This window comes from Amphiura filiformis, chromosome 4 (genome assembly GCF_039555335.1).
Source record: "Amphiura filiformis chromosome 4, Afil_fr2py, whole genome shotgun sequence".
NCBI lineage: Eukaryota > Metazoa > Echinodermata > Ophiuroidea > Amphilepidida > Amphiuridae > Amphiura > Amphiura filiformis.
In genome coordinates, this window is record NC_092631.1 from 75763080 (window position 1) to 75787380 (window position 24301).

At 36.5% G+C, this 24301-nt stretch overlaps 1 protein-coding gene across 1 annotated transcript in view; it reads right to left on the reverse strand.

Moving 5' to 3' along the window:
* LOC140151412 (NADPH:adrenodoxin oxidoreductase, mitochondrial-like) overlaps nt 1-24301 on the reverse strand; it is a 704260-nt gene that overhangs the window by 589920 nt on the left and 90039 nt on the right. Inside the window, exon 7 of the mRNA XM_072173745.1 lies at nt 18690-18882. Within this exon, the coding sequence (XP_072029846.1) occupies nt 18690-18882 (193 nt within the window). The remainder of the gene's footprint in view (nt 1-18689; nt 18883-24301) is intronic.

Consider the following 24301-nt stretch of genomic DNA (forward strand, 5'->3'; position numbering starts at 1 on the left):
ACTTCTATGGAATCTGAAGCAGTGTATGTTTTTGTTTATCTTTATGTCCATATGTTTGTTTGTTGTGTATATGTTTGTTTGGTATGTGGGGTTGCACATGGTGCGGTATAATGGGGGTGCGTCTGTGTTGGCAGGCAATCGTGGACACACACAAGATTTTTCACCCTAAACTGCGGACCTACTTCCAACCGAGGAATGTCCTCGGTCTCAAACTGCTGCAAAAGACCTCAAATGCATGCTAGATGCTTTAAACGCTATTTGCCTGAAACCGAGGACCACAAGTGTAAAAACTACCGTCCGCAGGGTGATGGCTAAAATTCTGTTTCGTATTATACACAAAAAAATCCGCCATTTTAGTCCACGGTTAGGCGATGAAAACATCATACACACGTCCTCGGTTAGATAGCAAAACACAATGTCCACGTTTGGAGGCAAACACAGACAGGGGTGTGTGTGGGGGTGTGTTGGGGTGTGGGATGTGTGGGGGTGTATGTTAATGGGTATGATGTGTAAAACATTCAATTCAATTCAATTCAATTAAAAAAACATGAACTTTTTCCTGTCAAATTCCAGAAAACTGTGGACACACATCCAACCGTGGACATCTATGATCTGCCACATACCTCAAAAGATTACAAAAAGCTTTAATAGCAAATATGTTCAAAAGTGAGTCACCTGTAGGTGGTATATAATTGGGTCAGTTGACAGTTCACTGGGTGTATCCAGATTAGGTCTACAGTTTGAGAGTTTGAGGTGTTTATGTCCTCAGTTGACACATGTTTGTTAAGGAGTTTGCATGTGTGTGTGCAGGGGGGAGGCTGTGGCCACTGGCCATGTTTCTGTTCAAAGGATTTCCACACTTTGTACAAAACACAAGCATTTTATTCAACTACAGAGGGGGCAATACCTTTTTTTATACTATCTTGGTGCAGATTCAATATCTAGAGCCAAACTCAGGTTTGTATGGTTTGATGGTATTGGATGTATTATTGTATCTGATGGCAATCACTTGAAATGATATGTGATGATGCAATCAACCAAATTGATTTGCAGATAAAACCATAGTATTCTATTTCTTTTGTATTGAATTGCCGTTTGCAAAAATTGAAAATGATCGTATCTCAGGATCTTGATGTGTGTGTCCTATTTTAATTAGGTTTTTGGTGCAGATTTTAGGTTATGATAACTTATGAAGCAAACATGATTATGAGATTTAAGAATAACAGTAAAATGATTTCTTTGATTTATTTTGCTTGATTGCATTGCATTATGTACCACTTCCAGGGGCGTAAATCCATTTTTGAAAGTGGGGGGGACACAATGAAAATTATTAGTCATTGATACTTCGGCGCGACAGCGCCGCACGTCGCGGCCCCGCAACGTATATAGGGTGGTGTCTGAGGGGGATGTGCCCCCGTCAGAAGTAAGAAACTTTTGCAAAATGAAGACCTAATTGAAGCCATTTGGTGGACCATTTTGGCACTATTATTGTGTAAAATTTTAGCTTGAAACAGCTGAAAAATTGTGAAATGACGGCCTAGACTTCACTAAAACAGAAGCTTAAAGCGACCACTTGTTTATGTATCGAGGGGGTTGTCTGAGGGGGATGTTCCCCCCTCAGAAAAGAAACTTTTGCAAAATGAAGACATAATGTAAGCATTTGGTGGACCATTTTGGCACTATTGTTGTGTAAAATTTTAGCTTGAAACAGCTGAAAAACTATGAAATGACGGCCTAACTTGTGAACAAGTCTTCACTAAAACAGAAGCTTAAAGCGACCACTTGTTTATGTATACGAGGGGGGGTGTCTGAGGGGGATGTTCCGCCCTCAGGCGTTGGAAAATTTTGCAAAATGAAGGTCCAATTGAAGTCATTTGGTGCATAATTTTTACACTGTTATTATAAAAACAAACAAAAAAGGGACCAAACTCAATTTGCAAAATTTCACTTGAGATTTGAGATTCGGAATTATTACTAAAGCATGCATGGATTGATGTTGAAGTCAGCATTGAGTCCGTCTTAAAACTTTGGTGATAAAATGTGCCGGGCCCTGCATATCGACGGGCCCATAGTACAGGCTTTTGGGCCGAGGACCCGCCTTCAAGCAATTTGCCCAAAATAATCTTTTAGGTATGGGCAGTGATGGGCCTACTGAATTACGTGCAATTTAACATTTGTTCTTCTCTTTTTCTCCCTTTTCTCTTCTCTTTTTCTCCCTTTCTCTTCTCTCCTTTCCCTTTTTTTTGGGGGGGGGGGGTGGGGACCAAAATGTGGGGGGGACATTTGATATTGTGTCCCCCCCACTTTGAAAAGTGAGGGGGACGTGTCCCCCTGTCCCCCACCCGATTTACGCCCTTGACCACTTCTGTTATAACCTAGTTAATATACATTAGGCTTGCACAGCTTCAGGGTTTTTTAAAGTCAATAAGTCAGCACCAAAGAGTCACAACTATGACTGTCTTCACATTAGAAAATACCTGTGATAGTTAATTAACAATGCATGCACATTATGCATTTTAGAATGATTAAGTTACCGTTCAGTTGACATTAATCATAACTTAATGAGGATCGATATAATGATTTAAACTCCTCAACAAAAGTTTGGAAAGTTTTTTCAAGCATCTGTATCTCAAATTATTTGTGACATATTCATATTGTGTTGCATATCACTGGATAGCTACAATACTCCCCTTTACAATGACGCCCCATTTGAAACAATAGCATTTTTCATGGCTGAGTACACGCCTTGTGAATGTAGTGGGGTCTCAAAAAGAATTTGCCCTCAGACACCCCCTGAATCACACAACTTTATGTCTAAAGCAATAATTTATACATTGACAGTGACAACTTGCTTCAATTGGGCTTTTTTAAGCTAAAATTTTAAACAATAATAGTGCCAAAATGGTCCAACAAATGGCTTCAATTGGGTCTTCATTTTGCACAAGTTTCTCACCCACTGCATTGCGCAGGGGGTCCTGATGGCCACAAAGCAGGGGCGTAAATCCATTTTTGAAAGTGGGGGACACACTGACAGTGGGGAAATCAATACAGTAAAAATGGATATAAGCGACCATCGCGTTGCGCTTATGCGCCGACATGAGGGGTGTCTGAGGGGGGATGTGCCCCCCTCAGAAGTAAGAAACTTTTGCAAAATGAATACCTAATTGAAGCGATTTGGTGGCCCATTTTGGCACTATTAGTGTGTAAAATTTTACTTTAAAAAAGCCAAAAATTTGTGAAATGACAGTCCACAAACCCTTTCGTGGAAAAGTTTTCCGTAGGCCTATAAATGACATATAAATTGGCAAATGTGGAAAGCAAAAGTGAAAATGGCTACTTGTTTAGCCACTACACAGGGGTGTCTGAGGGGATGTGCCCCCTCAGAAGTAAGAAACTTTTGCAAAATGAATACCTAATTGAAGCGATTTGGTGGCCCATTTTGGCACTATTAGTGTGTAAAATTTTAGTTTAAAAAAGCCAAAAATTTGTGAAATGACGGTCCATGAAGCCTTATGTGGAAAAGTTTTCCCTATTATTGTAGGCCTATTAAATTACATAAATTGGCAAATGTGGAAAGCAGAACCGAAAATGGCTACTTGTTCACCCACTACGCAGGGGGATGTTCCCCCTGAATCCGCGCCTGCGGGTGTAGAAGTGAAAGCGACCACTTGTTTATAGGCCTATACACACAAGGGGTAGGGTGTCTGAGGGGGACGTTCCCCTTCAGACGTTGGAAAATTTCTCAAAATAAAGGTCCAATTGAAGTCATTTTGTCAAAATTTTACTTGAGATTTGAGATTCACAATTACTAAAGCATGCATGGATTGATGTTGAAATCATTTTTTGGTGATAAAATGTGACAGGCCCTGCATATAGGCGGGCCCGCAGGAATTTTCACAAGCTTATGGGCCGTGGACCCACCTTCACGCAACGCCTAAAATAACCACAGGCCTATATATAACGGACTGTGCGGTTTTTGTAAGCATGGGCAGTGATGGGCATACTCAATTACATGCAATTTAATCTTTCTCTTCTTTTTTTCTCCCTTTTCTCTTCTTTTTTTCTCCCTTTTCTCTTCTCTTTTCCCTTTCTCTTCTCTTTTTCTCCCTTTCTCTTCTCTCTTTTCCTTTTTTTTTAGGGGTGGGGACCAAAAAGTGGGGGGACATTTGATATTGTGTCCCCCCACTTTAAAAGTGAGGGGACGTGTCCCCTGTCCCCCACCGATGACGCCTCCTGCCACAAAGTGGCATTTTTTACATCTTACAATTTTTTAATCAAATTGCCCCCGCCCGACTGCTCTAGATCCGCCACTGAGATAGTTGACAATCACCAGATTATAGTAGAATGGGGGGTAGGACTCAGTACAAATGACCATGCGGGGCGTGCCGCAAACATGGGGAGCATTTTTTTCCCTCTGGTTTATTCATGACCCCTTTTTCAAAGCCTATTTTGGTATATGAATGGGTCCTTTTTCAAAATGTTCTCAATTTTTTCAAAATGTTCTCAATTTTTTCGGAAAACAGCCCAATTTTTCCTTAATCTAGCCAAAATTTTCAAAATTTTCCCAAAATTTTGGGAAAATTTGTAAAAACTAAGACAATTTTGGGTAAATTCGGCCAAAAATTTTGACTTTTGGTATATCAATGGGTCCAAATTTCTTGAAATATTGGTATATTTATGGGTCCACTTTCAAATTCTCAGCGTCACGTCCCTACCACAACCAAACTTGAGTACCCCCGGGCCTATTACACAGTACAGTCGTACATACAGTTGTAGTTACAAATGATGGGATACTGATGACGGACATAAACAAATTAAATCATGGATAAGCACTTGACATTTTTCTTATTCTTTGCTCTACAAGAAAGCTTCACAAAATTATATTCACTGGTCTTCTGTAACAAGATCCCTTGATGCTCTTCCTGTTGATCAATTAGCAAATTTTACCATTAACAGGTAAGACTTTTCCACTAAATCAGAAAATAGAATTTTAAATCAGCTGTAGTATGTTGACAAATGCATGAATCCTATCTTCATTTATTCAGTTTTTGAAACCACTTTGTTGTCTGCCATTTTAAAGGGACTTTCAGAGCTATAGAATTCCAAGCAAATCCACTAGGGAAAACAATATAAAAGATAGCAGCGTGTATACTGATATTGGACTCTGTCATGTTTGACATTTGCTTAAAAAGTTACCTTTTTCAGAGTCTTCATTGAGCAGCGACGTAGCTTGCGACACCATCACGGCGTCTTCATTCAGCGTAGGGATATTTTGTTTACAATCCTCCGGTCACATGACCACCCGATGGGTGGTCAAGTGTCAGCAGATCATTGTAGATGGCGGGCAGGTCGTATCCGGCGTCCCTGTTGAGCGTGGGTCTTTGTGTCTTAATCTCTATGGCTTCCCTGATCTTTCTGTTCCAAAAATGGTCTTCTCTGCCGATGACTTCCACATCTTCAAAGTGTTCTCACAGTCGGGGCAACTGATTTTGTAGATTACACCACATTTGTTGGGTTTTGGGGTTTTGTCCTTCGGATGTACTAGGAAAGATCTGATGGTATTGACCGGTTTGTGGTAAGCGTTGACCCAGTGGTCACGGAAAATATAGGATAGTTTCTCAGAAAGTCCTTTGATGTATGGCAGCGGGACATTGATTTTTCTCTCATACTGTCCAGTTGTTTCTTTGCGATCTTTCTTTTCTTTGGTTTGGGGTTTTAAACATCCAGGACTTATAGCCGTTTGCCTTGAGTGCAGATTTTACATGGCTCGTTTCCTGTTGTTTGTCCTCCTCTGTAGTGACTAATTTGTCCACTCTGTCCATTAGCGTTCTAACCACTGACCTTTTGTGCTCCAGATGGTGGTTCGAGTCAAAATTCAGGTATTGGTCAGTGTGTGTTGGTTTGCGATATATGGTGACCTTGGTGCTACCGTCATCCACAACATGAATACACGTGTCCAAGAACGGGAGTTTACCCTCCTGTTCCGGTTCGTTTGTGAACTTAATGTTCTTGTCTAGGCTGTTGATGTGCGATGTAAATCTGAGAAACTATCCTATATTTTCTGTGACCACGGGGTCAACGCTTACCACAAACCGGTCAATACCATCAGATCTTTCCTAGTACATCCGAAGGACAAAACCCCAAAACCCAACAAATGTGGTGTAATCTACAAAATCAGTTGCCCCGACTGTGAGAACACTTATGTTGGTGAGACAAGCAGATCTCTCGGCACCCGTTTCAAAGAACATACTAGAACCACTGCCCCCCCGAACAGCAGTCGGTGATCACAAAGCTGATCATAAACATGATATTAGTATTGAAGATGTGGAAGTCATCGGCAGAGAAGACCATTTTTGGAACAGAAAGATCAGGGAAGCCATAGAGATTAAGACACAAAGACCCACGCTCAACAGGGACGCCGGATACGACCTGCCCGCCATCTACAATGATCTGCTGACACTTGACCACCCATCGGGTGGTCATGTGACCGGAGGATTGTAAACAAAACATCACTACGCTGAATGAAGACGCCGTGATGGTGTCGCAAGCTACGTCGCTGCTCAATGAAGACTCTGAAAAAGGTAACTTTTTAAGCAAATCTAAAAGATGGATGTAACCGTTCAGTTTTGTATTCCTATTTACATATAATTATTCAAATATTTTATTAGATATTTGCAAAATACAATACCAGTGGCGCCACAAAAGTGCTCACAGAGCAGACGGCAGACCAATCATCTAATTATATGCAAAGAGGAACAAAGTTAGATGAAAGATGCAAGGCAATCAAACTATGTGACTACAACAAGAGACAATGAAGAGCAGACCAAAGCCAAGCCTACAGTGGACAAATTAATGCCCTGCAGCACTGCCACTAAAGTACTTGGCAACTGCCTTGCTCTTGTAGGCATTGAATCTGAGCATTCTTAGCCCAGGCACCACTTTATTGTAGATACACCCTGAAATAACAATGAATGAAAAGGCTCTGCCACAAGATGAGTTTTTGGAAGTTTGGAGCCTAGTATGATCAACCGATGAATGAAGGTAATGATCAGAAATGTTTTGGGTGTTATATAAAGCAATCAGTAGCGTAGCCAGCGGGGGCAGGGGGCAGAGTGCCCCCTGACAAAAATGAAAGAAAAAAAGTGCCCGCTCTGACAAAAAATAAAAGGGAAAATCAAGAGGGCAAAGGAAAAGAAAAGGGGCAAGGAGCCCTTTTCTACCGAAATTCAGCCCGAAAATACAAAATTTTTCCACGCTACGCGCGCATATTGCAAAGATTAAGCCCTTTCCATCCTGATAATGGGCGAAAATAGTGTAAAATACCAATTTTTTGCTCGCTACGCGCGCACATCGTCCCAATGAAGCCTTTTGTCTCTATGTATTGTATGATGCAACTGTAATTTTTTTCGTCTGTGCCCCAAAAATTTTATTTTGCCCACCCTGACCAAAAAAGCTGGCTACGCCCCTGAAAGCAATATCAGACGAAAGGTCAACATTTCTGACAAGATGATGAAGGGTATTTCCCCGATTTATCAACAACTTTTGATCAATTTCATCTAAGATCCAAATTTATGATTGAATACACAATAAAGAATTTAGTGAAGATGGAGGATTTTAGTCACCTGTTTGTCATTTTATTTCTAAAACTCATTTTCATTGCATTTTTTCCAGTCATGCACTTCAACTGCTATTTTCTTCTTCCTGCTTATGACATCTTTGGTAAAAGTCTGTACTAACACCCCTCCCCCATCCCAAGTCAAATCAAATCATCTCAAACCTACTTGTAGTCCATATATAGTTTCATATAATCACAGGAAATAGGTTACTGGTTTACTACAGTTTGAATGTCATGTGTGGGCATAAGAACATTCATTCATGTGAGTGGGTAAGTCTGTACCTTTGATGTAGGGAATCAGAGAGCACAGATATGTTGAATTTCAACCAAACTTAATCTTTTGTCATGACATATTGGTGTCTACATTGCAATACAGGTTGAAGTCATCTATTAACCGAGACAGAAAAATAAATATATATATAAAAGAACTGGCTTACAGTACAAAAGAATCAACATTTGCATCACAATTCTGGCATCAGTTACATCATAAGTTAGGACTGACTTATTCAGGTTGAAATCACTACCGGCACAGTTTGGCACTTGCAGATGCATGCATCCTGTTTATTGGGTAAAAAGAATTGGTTCATGTCATGATCACGTAAACTACATGGCTTGTTTAGTAAGTGAGGTGTTGATGTGTCAAAGCTATTATGTACAACGTTTCCTGAAACCGTAATGCTATGAAGCATTATCGATTAACCATTCATATATTTCTTGACAATTTGTCATTTGCTCACCCTATTCCTTTTAAAGGAATTTTACGTCCTATCCCTTTTAAAGGAATTTTTATTATGACATTTTAAACTTGTAAAAGCATGAGTGTCAAACTTCTTTGATAACTACTGTAATATTCATATTTTGGCATTCAATCCATTATCCAGAAAATTTCACAGATCTAGCAAACACAAATTGTTCAATTCTTTAAAAATACAAACGGGATTTTTACTATACCGCTAATATTAAATAATGACACTACAATCTCAGAAATATTTGTTCGAACACTTTTAAGGCCATATTGGAAATGGTCCCCTTCTACCCCCGTACAATGTTGGCATGCCCAATATGCTCATCTTCACCATATCTTCTCCCAACATTGTTTGGTGGGGAAAGGGGAGGGGGCATGCTTAAGATGAACGTTGAGACAACACTATTATAATTCTTATTTTCCAGTGACTCATATAGCGTGCGCACTATGCTAAGAAGAACATGGGAATTACAGTGGGTGTTCGAACACATTTTTTCCGGGATTGTCTACAAAATTGCTTAGCAAAATCATCTGATTTTAGTTTTTGGACAATAACTCTGCAGTTACGCCACCGATCTTAATGCAATTTGGCACACATGTCAGAGACGTGATTTGCTATCATCTCACAAAATATGGAGGAAATCGATGAATATTTGGATAGCGGTCAGTTACCATAGATTTAATATAGCGTTTTGTACACACAAATATTAGGCCTTAATGGTTTGTGTGCTATGTTAATTGCTCATATGTACATATTGTATAATAAATTAAGAGGAGGAATTAAAATTTTATTTTCAGCTAGAAATAAAAAATAAACATTACTCGTACATTCAATGTTATTTTTTTAAATGTCACACAGTACCACGGTATGATAAATGGGGGGGCATCGAGAAGCGAGGAGAGGAGAGAGTGATAGGAAGGGAGAAACGCCGGATACGCACATGTATTGCTTTAAAATTAGTTTATAATAAAAAACATTACTTGACCAACATTTAAAAAACAGCCTAATGTGTGAAATATAATAGAAAAGTAAATCATATTATTCTTTAGGTTTTGTGGTCAATCGTGCATACTGTGTGTTTTCAATGGGGAGATGAGCAATGATTTACCTTTACCATGAATAGGGTTTCACACTTTCAGTGTACATACTTATACCCACAGAAGAGACACCGTAAATCATGTTTTTAATCAACTTTGCCCATGTAAGATTGCATATAGGCCTAAAAATAAAGGTCATTATCTATCATGCTCATAATGATCGGTGGTTCTTTAATCGGAAAACAGCATTTTTGAATCGTTTATATTTTCTTTTATTCCAATCAAATATAATGACAATCATTAAATTACCATGAGCTTGCATACCAATCATTGAATATGTCAGTTAAAATTGATTTATGTGTCTTATACATTGCGCATGTGTGTCTTTTAATGTGCAATTGGTCTTGAACTTGAAACTTATTGACCAGCAAGTGACATGTGCACTTTTTATTACTTTTTATTCTTCCTTCTTTTTTAATTCATGGTTTTCTTTTTAGTTTGATTGTTCGTTTTATCTTCTTTAATTTCTTTTTAGTATTTTCTCTGCATTTTTGTTTTGATTTCCTTTCTTTGTTTCTTTCATCTTATTTATTGGGGGGGGGTCTTTAATGATTTCTTTTTCTTTGTCTTTGCTTGAATTCTTTGAGGTATACTTTCGTGGGGTCGGGAATTACTGGTTTGGAGGGAGAAGTTTGGCAAAGCAATGGACATAGGTTGGTAGATGTCGTTGCATTATTTTGCTATCTACTGCAGATAACATTGATAAATTTGCATCCCACATTAGTATGATGTTTGCTTGACGGTGCCCTTAGTGTCATAGCAAATATAAAAGATGGTGAATGATTTTCCAAAAGATTTTCAACTTTTAACTATCCAAATTGCTATGTTTTAAAATGTTTGGGGCTACGTATAATGTATTCTACGTCTTATTTGACTTAACTTAGTCAAAATTTGATGAAAATATATGTTTAAACTGACCGATCCCTGATATATTTGTGAATGGAATGTAATATTTTTATTCCTATGTTCCTTAGTATATATAAACTAACATGTGTAAGTTTCATTTCAATCGCTCTACTGGATCTGAAGTAGTGAACCCAAATGTGAAGTAGCAAACACTGATTTAGGAATTCCTCAGACAATCTCAGAAATATTTGTTCGAACACTTTTAAGGCCATATTGGAAATGGTCTCCTTCTACCCCGCATACAATGTTGGCATGCCCAATATGCTCATCTTCACCATATCTTCTCCCAACATTGTTTGGTGGGGAAAGGGGAGGGGGCATGCTTAAGATGAACGTTGAGACAACACTATTATAATTCTTATTTTCCAGTGACTCATATAGCGTGCGCACTATGCTAAGAAGAACATGGGAATTACAGTGGGTGTTCGAACACATTTTTTCCGGGATTGTAGTTTGTGACAATGTCAACTCTGCATGGTCTTGAGGGTCATTCAAACAAATAAATTGACAAACAAAAACAGTGAGATCTTTTTAAGTTGCAGAAATTAATTGTTTTAGTTTTACACAAAAGGTAGTGTGGCAAATGAAATATATAAATTAAACAAAATTGAAGAAAGGAAAAATGGAAGAAAGAAAGAAAAAGAAGAAAGAAAGAAAACCTCCTTCTCTGCTTTACCATAATAAACAACTGCTAATGTCAATTAAGTTAGGGCAATTGTTAAGGCATTTGACTATGGTGCGAGAGGTTGCGGGTTCTAACTCTGCCGGTGCCTAGTATGCTCTCGTGGAAAATTGAGTTAGCTTGAAATTCCCTTGGACAAAGAACTTACTGCTAATTGTCTCGTTGTAACCCATACAAAACTCAGGGAGCTGATCCTGGTTGCGCAGCTTATTTGTGGAATGTCTAGGGTGTGCGCTCTTGAAGCAGCAAAGTCCCTGATTTGTTGTTAAATGGTTTATGGAATGATGTGGGGCCGTAGTGGTCAGTGACATTCTGTAAAGTGTGCTGAGGCTTGTGGATTAACGTCTAGGCGTTGTGCCTGTGTGTTAGCACACTATAAATCACTGCGCTCTTTTAAAAATGTTATGAGATGATGAGGAGTCTCAAATTTTATAGAATGGAAATTTCTCGAATTGCCTTGAATTTGGAGCCATGCAATCATATTTTACAACAAATCCAGTCATGTTTGATTGTGGTTAGTTCAAACATCACGCTAATACAACAATACAAGTACAACAAATATTACCATTCCATACTAATGGGCAATACAAACATGCAGGAAATTGGTTAAATAAAATGTGACTTAAGTTACCGTATGCTCACTGACATCATGGTCATGTTTAATGCCAAAGCGGGGGTTGCTATTATGGGCCATTACATTGAAATCCATACACCTCTATAAAAGACATGACCTGAACTTTCAACATAGGGAGTATGAATTATATAAGGGGCGTATGGATTTTGGCTGGAATAGCCTAATGTAATTTGATTTCAACTTTCTATTTAGAATTTCCTTGCATATCATACAGAGCATGGAGAAATAAACATAACATATTTAATGTCATCTGCAATGGCAATGTTCCATTTCCATGAAGAATGTGTAAATAGGACTTCAATAAAGTGAAATTTGATTTCACATCTCAAGATTTCAAAAAGGGTGTGAGTCTACTGCATAGTGATGTTATGCTTTTTTCACCTTTTTCATATTGGGATGTTTTTAATGGATTGTCTTATTGTCTTACGCTATGGAATGGACTAAGTAAGACAGTAGAATCATTGTTTTTAGTGTGTTTGTGTGGGTTATATAAGAAAAATTCTTCTTTTGTTTTTTTGAACATGATTTAATGTAATAAAATAGCTTGAAATTGGTATCATTGTGTGACATTTTCATTAAATTTAGTTATGTATAAAAATCATATAGGATTATGTTTTACTTTTGATGTAATAATTGTTTTTGTTAATTATTTTAATGGTTTATTTAATATTAGAAACACTATAATTGTTTCTAATTCTTCATCAGGGAAAATGTTCAAACTACATGTATACTAATATAAATATATTATATATTAAAATTCAAGTTCAGATAACAAGAGTCAATTTATTCATAATTTGTATTTGCTTGTAATCCACTAAATCTTCATTTATTGGTGATTATACCTGCAAATGAAAATAAAATCTACATTAAATTGAGTAATTTGTTCTGTATTGATTTATTATGGGCATCCTGATTTTTAAGTAATTTGCTGTGTATTTCTTTATAACATATGTTTAAAATCTTATTTATAGCTGCCCAATTCTTAATAGCCACACTGATATGTTTGCCCTTACAGCGATCACTATCAGGTCTATCAGGTGCTAATATCGGTTGCCCTTTAATACTGCAAAATAGAATTCATCAGGTCTAGTATTCATAGACCAAATTGAAAAGTACCACTGCAAAAACAAGTGTCTATCATATTATCATAGAAAGGTAGGCCAGGATTGATTTACTTCTTAAATGTTATTACAGTCTGATACAAGCTATATCCAAACATCTTACAAACAAGAGACTAAAACACTATAGCTCAATTCATGATATTATGTATACATGTCGGCAGCGTACCAGGTTTATCTAATGTTGACTTTGCATACATACATGCATTTTCTTTCATTTTTACAAAATCCCTGGAGCTATATGAAATGGTTACCAAACAATGTATCAAGTGAAATATGTTGCATTTTTCTTGTTATGTCCCACAAATGTCAACTCATTTTGTATACAATATTTTATTCAGCTACTAATTTTGAAAATCTATTTTTAGAATCAAACTATCTATGTTCTCAGTCATGTGAAAGATTCCCAAATTATGAATTATCTGTGAATAAAACTACCGTACTGACGCGAGTATAAGCCCACCTGCGAGTATAGTCCCACCCTAATATTTGGGGAAATTTCAGAATTTATTATTTCCCGAGTAAAGTCCCACTGCCAATTTTTAACAGAATGGTTCCGAATTTGACAACCCAAATCATGCAACTTCATTTGCAAAATCACCTAAAAATTATTTTTGTGACTAAATGGAGCTTAATTTTCATTGCTAGATTATTTATTTACCTTGAAACATCCTCAATATAGTTCACATATTATTGTAAAGATGATAAAAATTCAACAAAACATCAAGCTTTCACAAAACTCTCGCTGGAAAAATGATGTTTAAATAGGACTTCAATAAAGTGAAATTTGATTTCATATCTCAAGATTTCAAAAAGGGTGTGAGAACAAATAGTCTACTGCATAGTGATGTTATGCTTTTTTTCCCCTTTTTCATATTGGGATGTTTTTAATGGATCGTCTTATTGTCTTTACGCTATGGAATCGACTAAGTAAGACAGTAGAGTAATTGTTGTCAGTGTGTTTGTGTGTGTGTGGGTTATATAAGAAAAATTCTTCTTTTGTTTTTTTGAACATGATTTAATGTAATAAAATAGCTTAAAATTGGTATCATTGTGTGACATTTTCGTTAAATTTTGTCATGTATAAAAATCATATACATTTTTGTAGGATTATGTTTTACTTTTGATGTAATAATTGTTTTTGTTAATTATTTTAATGGTTTATTTAATATTAGAAACACTATAATTGTTTCTAATTCTTCATCAGGGAAAATGTTCAAACTACATGTATACTAATATAACAAGTTTACTTTACAAGTGACTAACTTTGGAATTATAGAGTGCTCAAACCCATTACAGGTGAGCTAAGAAACAAATTCAAAGTATAGACCTCTGGTAAGGCTAACCGTATAATATTTATATTTATACTAATATAAATATATTATATATTATATATTAAAATTCAAGTTCAGATAACAAGAGTCAATTTATTCATAATTTGTATTTGCTTGTAATCCACTAAATCTTCATTTATTGGTGATTATACCTGCAAATGAAATTAAAATCTACATTAAATGGAGTAATTTGTTATGTATCGATTTATTATGGGCATCCAGATTTTTAAATAATTTGTTGTGTATTTCTTTATAACATATGTTAAAAATCTTATTTATAGTTGCCCAATTCTTGATAGCCACACTGATATGTTTGCCCTTACAGCGATCACTATCAGGTCTATCTTAGGTGTTAATATCTTTGCCCTTTAATACTGCAACATAGAATTCATTATCAGGTCTATTATATATTGCCCAAATTGAAAGGTCCCACCACTGCAAAAACAAGTGTCTATCATATTTTCATAGAAAGGTAGGCCAGGATTGATTTACTTCTTAAATGTTGTTACAGTCTGATACAAGCTATATCCAAACATCTTACAAACAAGAGACTAAAACACTATAGCTCAATTCATGATATTATGTATACATGTCGGCAGCTTACCGGGTTTATCTAATGTTGACTTTGCATACATACATGCATTTTTTTTTCATTTTTACATAATCCCTGGAGCTATATGAAATGGTTACCAAACAATGTATCAAGTGAAATATGTTGCATTTTTCTTGTTATGTCCCAGAAATGTCAACTCATTTTGTATACAATATTTTATTCAACTTCAAGCTGCTAATTTTGGAAATCTATTTTTAGAATCAAACCATCTATGTTCTCAGTCATATGAAAAATTCCCAAATTATGAATATCTATGAATAAAATTAATAGTTAAACCGGAATTAAATTACATTGGTGTTTCCAGCAAATAAAAATGTATTATTTTATTTGCAAATAAAAATAAAAATTTCTTTTTCTTAAACCATAAATTATCATGACATCTGCTTATAATAATTAATTGAGAAGTGGTAATGTAGATTCAAATGGTTCCACATTGTTCAAATTACACATCTAAATAAGTAGCGTCACAATTGGCACAATCTCATACACACAATTGGTCATACAATGTGGGTGAACCAGGTTTTGAAACTATATGTGAGTGGACGCGGCGAATCAGCCGTAAACTCGGCAAATTGTATTCTGAGTTAAAGTGTAAAATGTATGTGGAGGTCGTATTCATAGGTGTATCAATTCTTTGCGACAAGTATCTTATCAAACGCTGTTTAAATCAATCAATAATACTACTGCTGAAGAGGATAATAAGCTTCTACCTATTTCTATAGAATAGTTCTTGTCTTTGTTTGCTTTGGCTAAATCCTGTTCAAGTGGTAGATAACAAAGCATTGTATTTTGTCTAGGTATGTATAATCAACAATGAACAATGAGAGAGGATATTTCTGAACCTCGTTGACTTGGGGATGATTTGAAATGACCGCCAATTATGACTGTTGGATATTTATTACCAGAAATGTAGAAAAAGAGACACATGTAGAACCGATAACAAATACAATTTTGTCGAAGGAACAGAGTTCAACAAATCATAACCCCGCTTTTGGATATAGTTTGAAGTCAAATGATATACCATTTTAAAGCTTATGGTATATATTTTCTAAACACGAAATAAAACAAAATTGACCTGGGCCGACTTTACGGCTGATTCGCCGCGTCCAGTCACATATTAGGTGAACATAAGAAGGAATCAGACAAAATAGCAAATAGTAAAGGAAACATTACTAGACAAACCAAGAAACAATCTGAAAGCGAATAGAAGGGGGTTAAGCTTAAAAGTGATGAGAATTTGAAAAGCTCTATTTTGATTGGTTACTCAGATGATTATATCATGAAATTAACCAATCAGGGTCACTGTAAGAAACATAGCAGTGCCCATGTAGTTGAGCAGATGTCTTTTGTTCTTTCTTTATGTTACATATGAATGAAATGTTTTTGCTGAAAGTTGACACGGAGAGGTCAAAAATGACAGATGCCCAGTGGGCAACCTTGAGCAACTTAAGAAATATGTTCTTATTCAATACACCTCAGATGTCAAGCAAAACATGTTAGTCATATACAACTTTGCACTCATAAGCAATTTCTACCCGACTAATGGGGTTATACACAGACTTTATCTTGAAAAGTTTCAGTCAAACAATGAAATGGTCATCATATCAAGATAAGTACATAAGTAGGTAAAATATAGATCAATTTTTATACCTCTCTTCACAGAAATTTTATCTTTTGATATCTTTTGTCCATGTCAAATAAACTTATTTGAAATTTGATATGCATTGCCTGAATTATTTATTCAACTGCTCTAAAAGAGATCTAGAAATATGAAATTTGAGAGATGAGTCCTACATTTCAACAGCTCATTTTATGTGTACAAGATGTGTGAAAAGGGTAATGCAATAGTTACCATATATGCAATATATATTAAGGCAATTCACATGGGACAACAGATCTGAATTAATGTACATCAATATGGTTCTCTGTGTCTTGCATTAATGCACTGCATGGTGAACCCGTATAGTCTACACCACATACAAATCTAGCAGATGACGTGAGAGCAAGCATTGTGTTGAAAAGGCAGCAATGGATCTCTCAAAATGAACAGAAATGAAATTCTATGAAAACTAGTAAAAGGTACAAATACAAACAAACTGAAGTGAATAAAAACAGTTTCATGTAACATTAGTGCTACTTTTAATTATAGAGAAGCTTGAAAATGTACAATTTGCCCAGGGCTATTTAATTTCCCTATTATTACAGTTGTGCTATTTCATACTATACTTTGAATATCATATTTCTTTATTATCTTATATTCACAAGGGCTTCTCACTTCCTGGAACAACTGCAGTGATATTCCATTAACTAGGATGTTGAGAACAAGAAAGCGTGATTGAATGGGAACCAATATGTTTCAAAACACTCAGCAAGGGCAGTTTTCAAAGCAAGAAGGCAAATGACACAATTGTGCTGTAAACCTGTGTTGTAGATAAGCTTAATAAGGATTCCTTTTACAAGTGTGTTACTTGCAGTAGCCCTTATCCCTGATATTAAGCAAAACTCACTGCTCGTCATTAACAACTGTTTCTGGGGAACAGACAATCAGCGAAAATTGGGATATTGCATTCTTTTATTACTTTATGTTTTACACAGATTTAGATATGTGAAATAAAGATGACCAGAATTGGGCTATTTTAGTTTAAAATCCATACACCCCATATGGAAGACATGAACTCAACCTACCACACGGAGGAGGGGGGTAGATTTGAAATGTAGCCACCCATTTAGGTAACCTCATTTGTAATTTGCACTCCATGTGTTTCCACACTAAGCTCATGTTTTCCATAAGGGGAGGCTATTTTGCTTAATTGGCTATCTGGTCTGGATAGGGGAGTACTGTTCTATGTTCTAGAGAATTGAGCCATATACTGTGCCTGGTTATAAATCTACAAATAAAACAATCATGCGCATATTTTGTGGGGGGCTTTGGGGTGCTAGCCCCTGGGGTAAAAGCAGGGGCGGCCAAAATGAAGGGCGGCGGAAGAAGGGGCGGATAAAACGAAAGGAAGGCAAAAAGAATTAGTAAATAAAAAGGGCGAAAAAATTTGATAAAGTATAAAAAAATTTGAAAAAATGGTACTATACATCATCAAAATGTGCTGCTAGCGCCTGAAACCCTTTTTTTTTTTTTTTTTTTGCTCTTCACTTTTTCAAACGACCGAGAAAAAAATTGGGTCAACCTTTTCGGGCTGTTGAGGAAGGGGCGGCAAAATTGAATTTTCTTCAGCCCCCCGGGGTTTGGGCGGCCACGGTACGCCACTGACAATGATCAATTAAATCTATTACAAAATAAATTTATGACAAGCACCAAGTTTGATATAAAGTTGTGGATCAATTGAGCCCACATTTATTGGTCGAGCTATTAGTTTTAAAATATTAGACGAGATTTAGTCGACTCCAATATTTCAAAACTCATAGCGAGACCAATAAGTATTGGGCTTAAAGCATCCAATTTTATCATTATTATGTATTGGATCCAATATTTTCACACACTTGCATTCATCAAAACACAATAATGAAAGATCTTGGTACTCTCACAAAATGGCCGTCAAGCAATCCAAGTTCACAATAGAGAGCTGTCAAACAAAATTATATTAAGCCTATAGGCATGATGTATTCCTTTGAAATATTTAATGCATCCAAACAATTCAATTAGGGAATAAACAATATTAATATTGTTCTACAGTGTGATAGATGATATGGCAGGTCCAATATTTTGAGTATGCAGCTACTGCACACCTCGACAAGCGTGTTCCATATTGATGTGGACCCTATCTTCAACCATGTAATAGACGACATCCAAGACCCGATGAAATTCAGCACTTAAAGATAAACCACAGCCACTGACTAAGATGGGACCTGACTAGCAATTCTGGAACCTAAAAATAGAAGACACAAATGCAAAACCGAGCAAGTCTACAACCAAAATAGACACCACTTACCTTTTATCTTGTCTGGGATGCCTACAAAGTCCTCAGCATTCAAAGAAGGTCTGCATCCTGGTAATTTAACCATCTCCCTGAGCTCCTTGACAGTGAATGCTACTTGAAGAGGTCCTCGTCTTCCAATAAGGTACACACGTCTGATGGCGCTCTCACGAATGGCTTCCAATGCATGTTCTGTGATGTCTGTTTTCTGTTGGACAAATAAAACATTTTGGATATTTTCAGATTAAAATTTTGTTAACTTTTTTAAATGGTCACTCTGTCAGAGGTAAACCTGGGTCCAGATGGAAACAAGCTGAATCAAAATGCTCAAGCCAGGCTAAAAACCTGTATATATAAGCATGCTGGCCTACATGGAAGGAAAAGAAAGAAACAGAATTGGAAATAAAGAACAAGATCAATTTTCACTCTTATTAATTAACTTAATGTTGCCTAATGTTTCAAACTTCTTTATCTATTTGTTTTATTATAAGTTTCTTCACAGAAAGCAGTAGTTCCAGAACCAGGGGTGCTTGGTATCGTACTTTTGATAGCCATGGGGCATGTACCATAGGATCCCCAATAATTTTAGCAACATATAGATGGGCACCAGGGTTTTAGCCATGATGCAAAGGCTGCCTATCCACAGACCTCAGACCACAGACCCCACCACTTGATGAATTGCCACCACCGCAAATTTGCAATAATCAACATGGTGAATATTGACTATGATGTGACCATAAATGCATCAGAAATTGCCTTCTTACAGACATTTAGATGCTTTAAATTGGTGATTGTAAAAACTTTTTACAGAGAATAGTACTATAAACTTATCTCATCAGCAATTCTTATCAGATGGGTTATAGATGACCTGGATAACCATTTTTTACCTGTCTTGATGTTTGCAATTGCCTAACTCAAACACAGGAGGACAGGTCGCTGATGGGTACACCAATATGTTAAATATTCCAGAGCCTATGCGAATTAAAAAATATTCTGGAGCCTCTGCAGAGTTTTATTAAATCCCTCATCTGTTTGTATTCACACATACAGTTCATCTTTGAATTGTTTTCTCTAGGACAGGAAGTAGAATGCTCCAACAATAAGACCAAATAGAATAATGACTTATTACAGATACAGATACACTCAGTAATGCCTAACTATGTGCTTGGCTTAAAACAAAAGAGTCCAGTGTATCAATTTGCAAATTTACAACTTCTTAGTAAAAAAAAGATTCTTTTTTCTATCGAATATTTTGTTATGTATGCTTGCATGTTGTTATTTTTGTTGTTATTACTGTTTTACACAATTTTGCTTATATTTCACTTTATGTGCCACATAATAATTCTCAGTATAGACGAATCCAACGAGCCAAGTCATGGTCAGGATTTGGTCGGCCATTATTGGGTTCCCGGCGCACCAAGCTGGTGTTGTGAATGCCCAATTGGGGTGGATTAAAGCCGCTTAAAAAATCGATGAAATATTGTATTGTGTTGCAAACTTTCATCATTCTTTTGTCTATGTGTAACACGGGTGATGGAATGCAGTTTAAAATTCCCGCCAAGGACGCATCATTTCATATTTCAGGTGAGATATACTCAGCGGGGACCCAGCTATGGCTGCCACTGAGGTGTAGGAATGTGTGAAATTGGATTCGTCTATATGCAACGATTTATACTTAATTCAATAAGGGCGATACACTTGATATCTTAAACTTGATCAAATGTCACAGGTCACAGGAACCAGATAACAAATTTATACATTTCTTTGTTGTTGAAAAAAGTGTATTGTCATACATTGTTGTGTTATTTATCATCCACATCTCAGCCATATATATTTTGTACACATCTCTATGGGACTAGCATTAGTAGCATGATACCATCTCACCAATATGTGACCGGATACCTCGAATCAGCCGTAAAGTCGGCCCGGTCAATTTTGTTTTATTTCGTGTTTAGAAAATATATATCATAAGCTTTAAAATGGTATATTATTTGACTTCAAATAATATCCAGAAGCGGGGTTATGGTTTGTTGAACTCTTCTCCTTCAACAAATTTGTACCCTTTTTCGGTTCTATGTGTGTCTCGTTTTTCACATTGCTGGTAATAAAGTCATAATTGGCGGTCATTTCAAATCATCCCCAAGTCAACGAGGTTCAGGAATCCTCTCATTGTTAATTGTTGGTTACACATACCTAGACAAAATACAATGCAATTGTAACCCACCACTTGAACAGGATTTAGCCAAAGCAAACAAAGACTATTAAATGCTATTTAATGATTCTATAGAAACAGGTAGAAGATTATTATCCTCTTCAGCAATATGATTATTGATTGGTTTAACCGCTTTCAAATGAGAAACATGTCGCGCCTAATTGAGATACCTATGAATACGACCTTCACGCACATTTTACACTGTATCTCAGAATACAATTTGCCGAGTTTACGGCTTATTCGTAGTGTACGCTCACATATATATTTTTAGAGCCATACCTCAAATATTCTTACAGTCTCCAGAGATTGACAAATTCATTTTGCAATTACCATATCTATGTTTTAATCTCTACAAAGTTGCTACCTGTCTGGACCACATTCATGCCATTGGCTTGTCTGGTATCATTCTTAGTAACTAACAAAAAATAACTGCAGGCAGAGTATGATAAAGTAATGCATTTATGAAAACTAGGACATATTGGTAATAGGGGTGGTGGGGCCTATGGTAATGTTATCTGATCATGTTGTATATGATTTGAAAATTCATTGAGAAATGAGAATAGCAATATTGACAGGTGCACTGACATAGGTAAGTCAATTGGCTCAATATCTTTTTTTTTTTTTATAGCACTACGATTTAATGTAGCAGTGCTCCAACATTAGCTAATATGAATGTTTGTATGGATTGCAGCAAGTTGCAATAAGTTCTCAACAATCAAGCTTTGACTTGTTTGTTTCCACAGGAGTTGTAATACTCTTAATAATACATGTTTGAACATTACTTACCAAAGTTAGAAGTTACTGAAATGCTACAATCCCAGAGAATGAAAAATACTGACACACCCATTTTTTTGTGTTATTGTCCTACCTATTACCCAATGACCCCCTTTAAAAAATTCATATACTCAATGACCCCCTTTTTCTATTTCCTGCTATACCTAATGACCCCCTTTTAATTCCCAAATTTAGGTGGTATTTGTGTTCTCCTCCAGAAATAATGAGATTTTTCACATTTCCAAGGTGGCCAAGTTGTTTTTACGCAGTTTGGCACTTATTTATGTGTACTTAATGATACTCTTTTGGCAATCCTGTACTCAATGACTCCCATTTTACTTTTTGTTACCCCAATGACCATCCTTTTTTCTATGTTTCTTACCGAATGACCCCATTTTTATTCAGGTTGTGTACTGAATGACCCCATATTTTTGTAATTGTACATTTGACCTGAATGCCCCCTACTTTTAACATGGCCGAGGCGCATCCCTGCCATTTCAGATAGGGAGTACCTCCCCCGGGTGTTTTCCATATCAAATTTATATGGGAGTTTAAAGACTTGTCTGCTATAATTTGACCCACTGACAGAAATCCCCATTTAGGACTGATCATAGTTATATACTGGGGAGGGGGGAAACACTTTGAATGGTTTTCCATCCCCCACCCAAAACTCTTTCCCTTTTGCACATACGGATGTTGTGAGCACCACAGTTTACAAACAAAATCTGCTTCAGGGGAACTGTATACAGCTTTAGGAAGATTTTCATTGACCCATAAGTATTTTTGCACTCAAAGCAATGTTGTGTAATGAATTTTCTTGACTGCCTTTCAAAAAAGCATAGCTAACACAAGATTCTTGTGAAGAAACCAGTTTCATCTGGCTGCCTATTTTCATGTGCAATATTGAAATCCATCAATATGCCATTACCCTATATAGCTACACAAAAAAATCACATACAGAATTGTTATCACTATTGAATTGATAGCAAACATAACAATGGCCATTTTAAACCCCCTAGTACTAGTAGACAAATTCCAATATTGCAGACCATTGTGAAAATGACTGGTATTCATGTCATCGTCACAATTACCTCTATACTGGACAAAATCTTAGGCATTATGTTAGAACTAGGGCATATCACTTCCAGGTCGATTTAAAATTCCATGTATGTGATATAAATATTGTTCCAATTTTTATGTGAGCATGTTTCAGCTGTCATGTTTTGTCAAACTTTATCTGTTTTTTTTTCTTAGAGAGAAGAACTATTCCATTATGCAATCCAGGTTAATGTAAGGTAATTTACAGCCAATCCCATTTGAAAGCAATCAGCAAATACTATCATTACCGTGATTCATTTATAAGAAATAGCACACACAGAGCAAACAATTCAAGTCTGGAAAGATGTTGGTATCCTTTTGACCTACTTTCACTAAATGTTTTGCCAATCTCCCACCACAACACATTGATCAGAGCCATGCTATTAGTAACTTTGTTTTCCCATATACCAGTGCCAAACAGGTGCTGTCGCTCTCTTCTCCATTTAAGGGTGTGTTCCCACTTAGTTGAAGTAGGATGAGACTTGTGTGGCACTGTTGTGGGAGTACTTAAAAAGTACTATTGATTTGCGTTCCCACACATACACATGGTTGATTTGGAGCACAGTGGTTTTAAAGTGATCTCAAGATTTAAAAACTCCTGGTTTAAACCACCCGTACCTGGATGTTATACTATTGTGCAGAACAAGTGAAGGGGAAAACAAGGAAGAAAATCAAAATGAAAAAGATGAAATCTGTGCTACACAGTATACAGGCATAAACCCACCAGCCTCAGGACACTCTATAGATATTCACTAACCACTATGGTGCAAGACATCATTTAGCGCACACCCTATACATACCACAATAAACCATTACAGCCAGGACAAGTTCTTGTACCAGGTAACCAAGACAATAAGCAAAAACCTTGTCCAGAGGAATTTTAAGTTAGCTCAAATATTTCATGAGAGCAAACAAGGACTGCACCGGGGCTCAAGGTCACATTGCCACATACCAATGCACCCCAGTCTGTAACCTGGGTATCGTTACTAATTTGAACCTGGTGAATCCAACAAAAGGGTTATCAAAGTGCTATTTTGAGTCTATGACCTTCATAATGACGACCATAGGGCTATACGCCGTAGAAGTGACGTAGTTAATCGGATTAACTACCATAGCAATAGATGAATACAATTTTGACTATACCGCCCTGCACTACAACGTTCATGCGGTACCGATGCATTGAACCATAGATGTCAAAGAAAAGCTCATTACTCGCACCTGTAAGATAAATATTTTTGAAAAGAGCGGTATTGTATTCAATCTATGGTTGCTGACATACACAGGTGATTAGTGCAATCTGCTTGTAGTGCAGGGCGGTTTATTCAAAAATTGTATTCATCTATATTGCTATGGTAGTTAATCCGATTATGACGTCACTTCTACGGCGTATACAGAGGCAACAATTAAACAAGCTCCAATTTCACTCAAAAGCATATATCAATTCATATGTCTGGTCGTAAGGACCAACAAAATATAAATTGTGTGGGTCTACGACCTATTGAGTGAAATCAGAGTATGCTTAATTTTGTACCCCTGTATAACC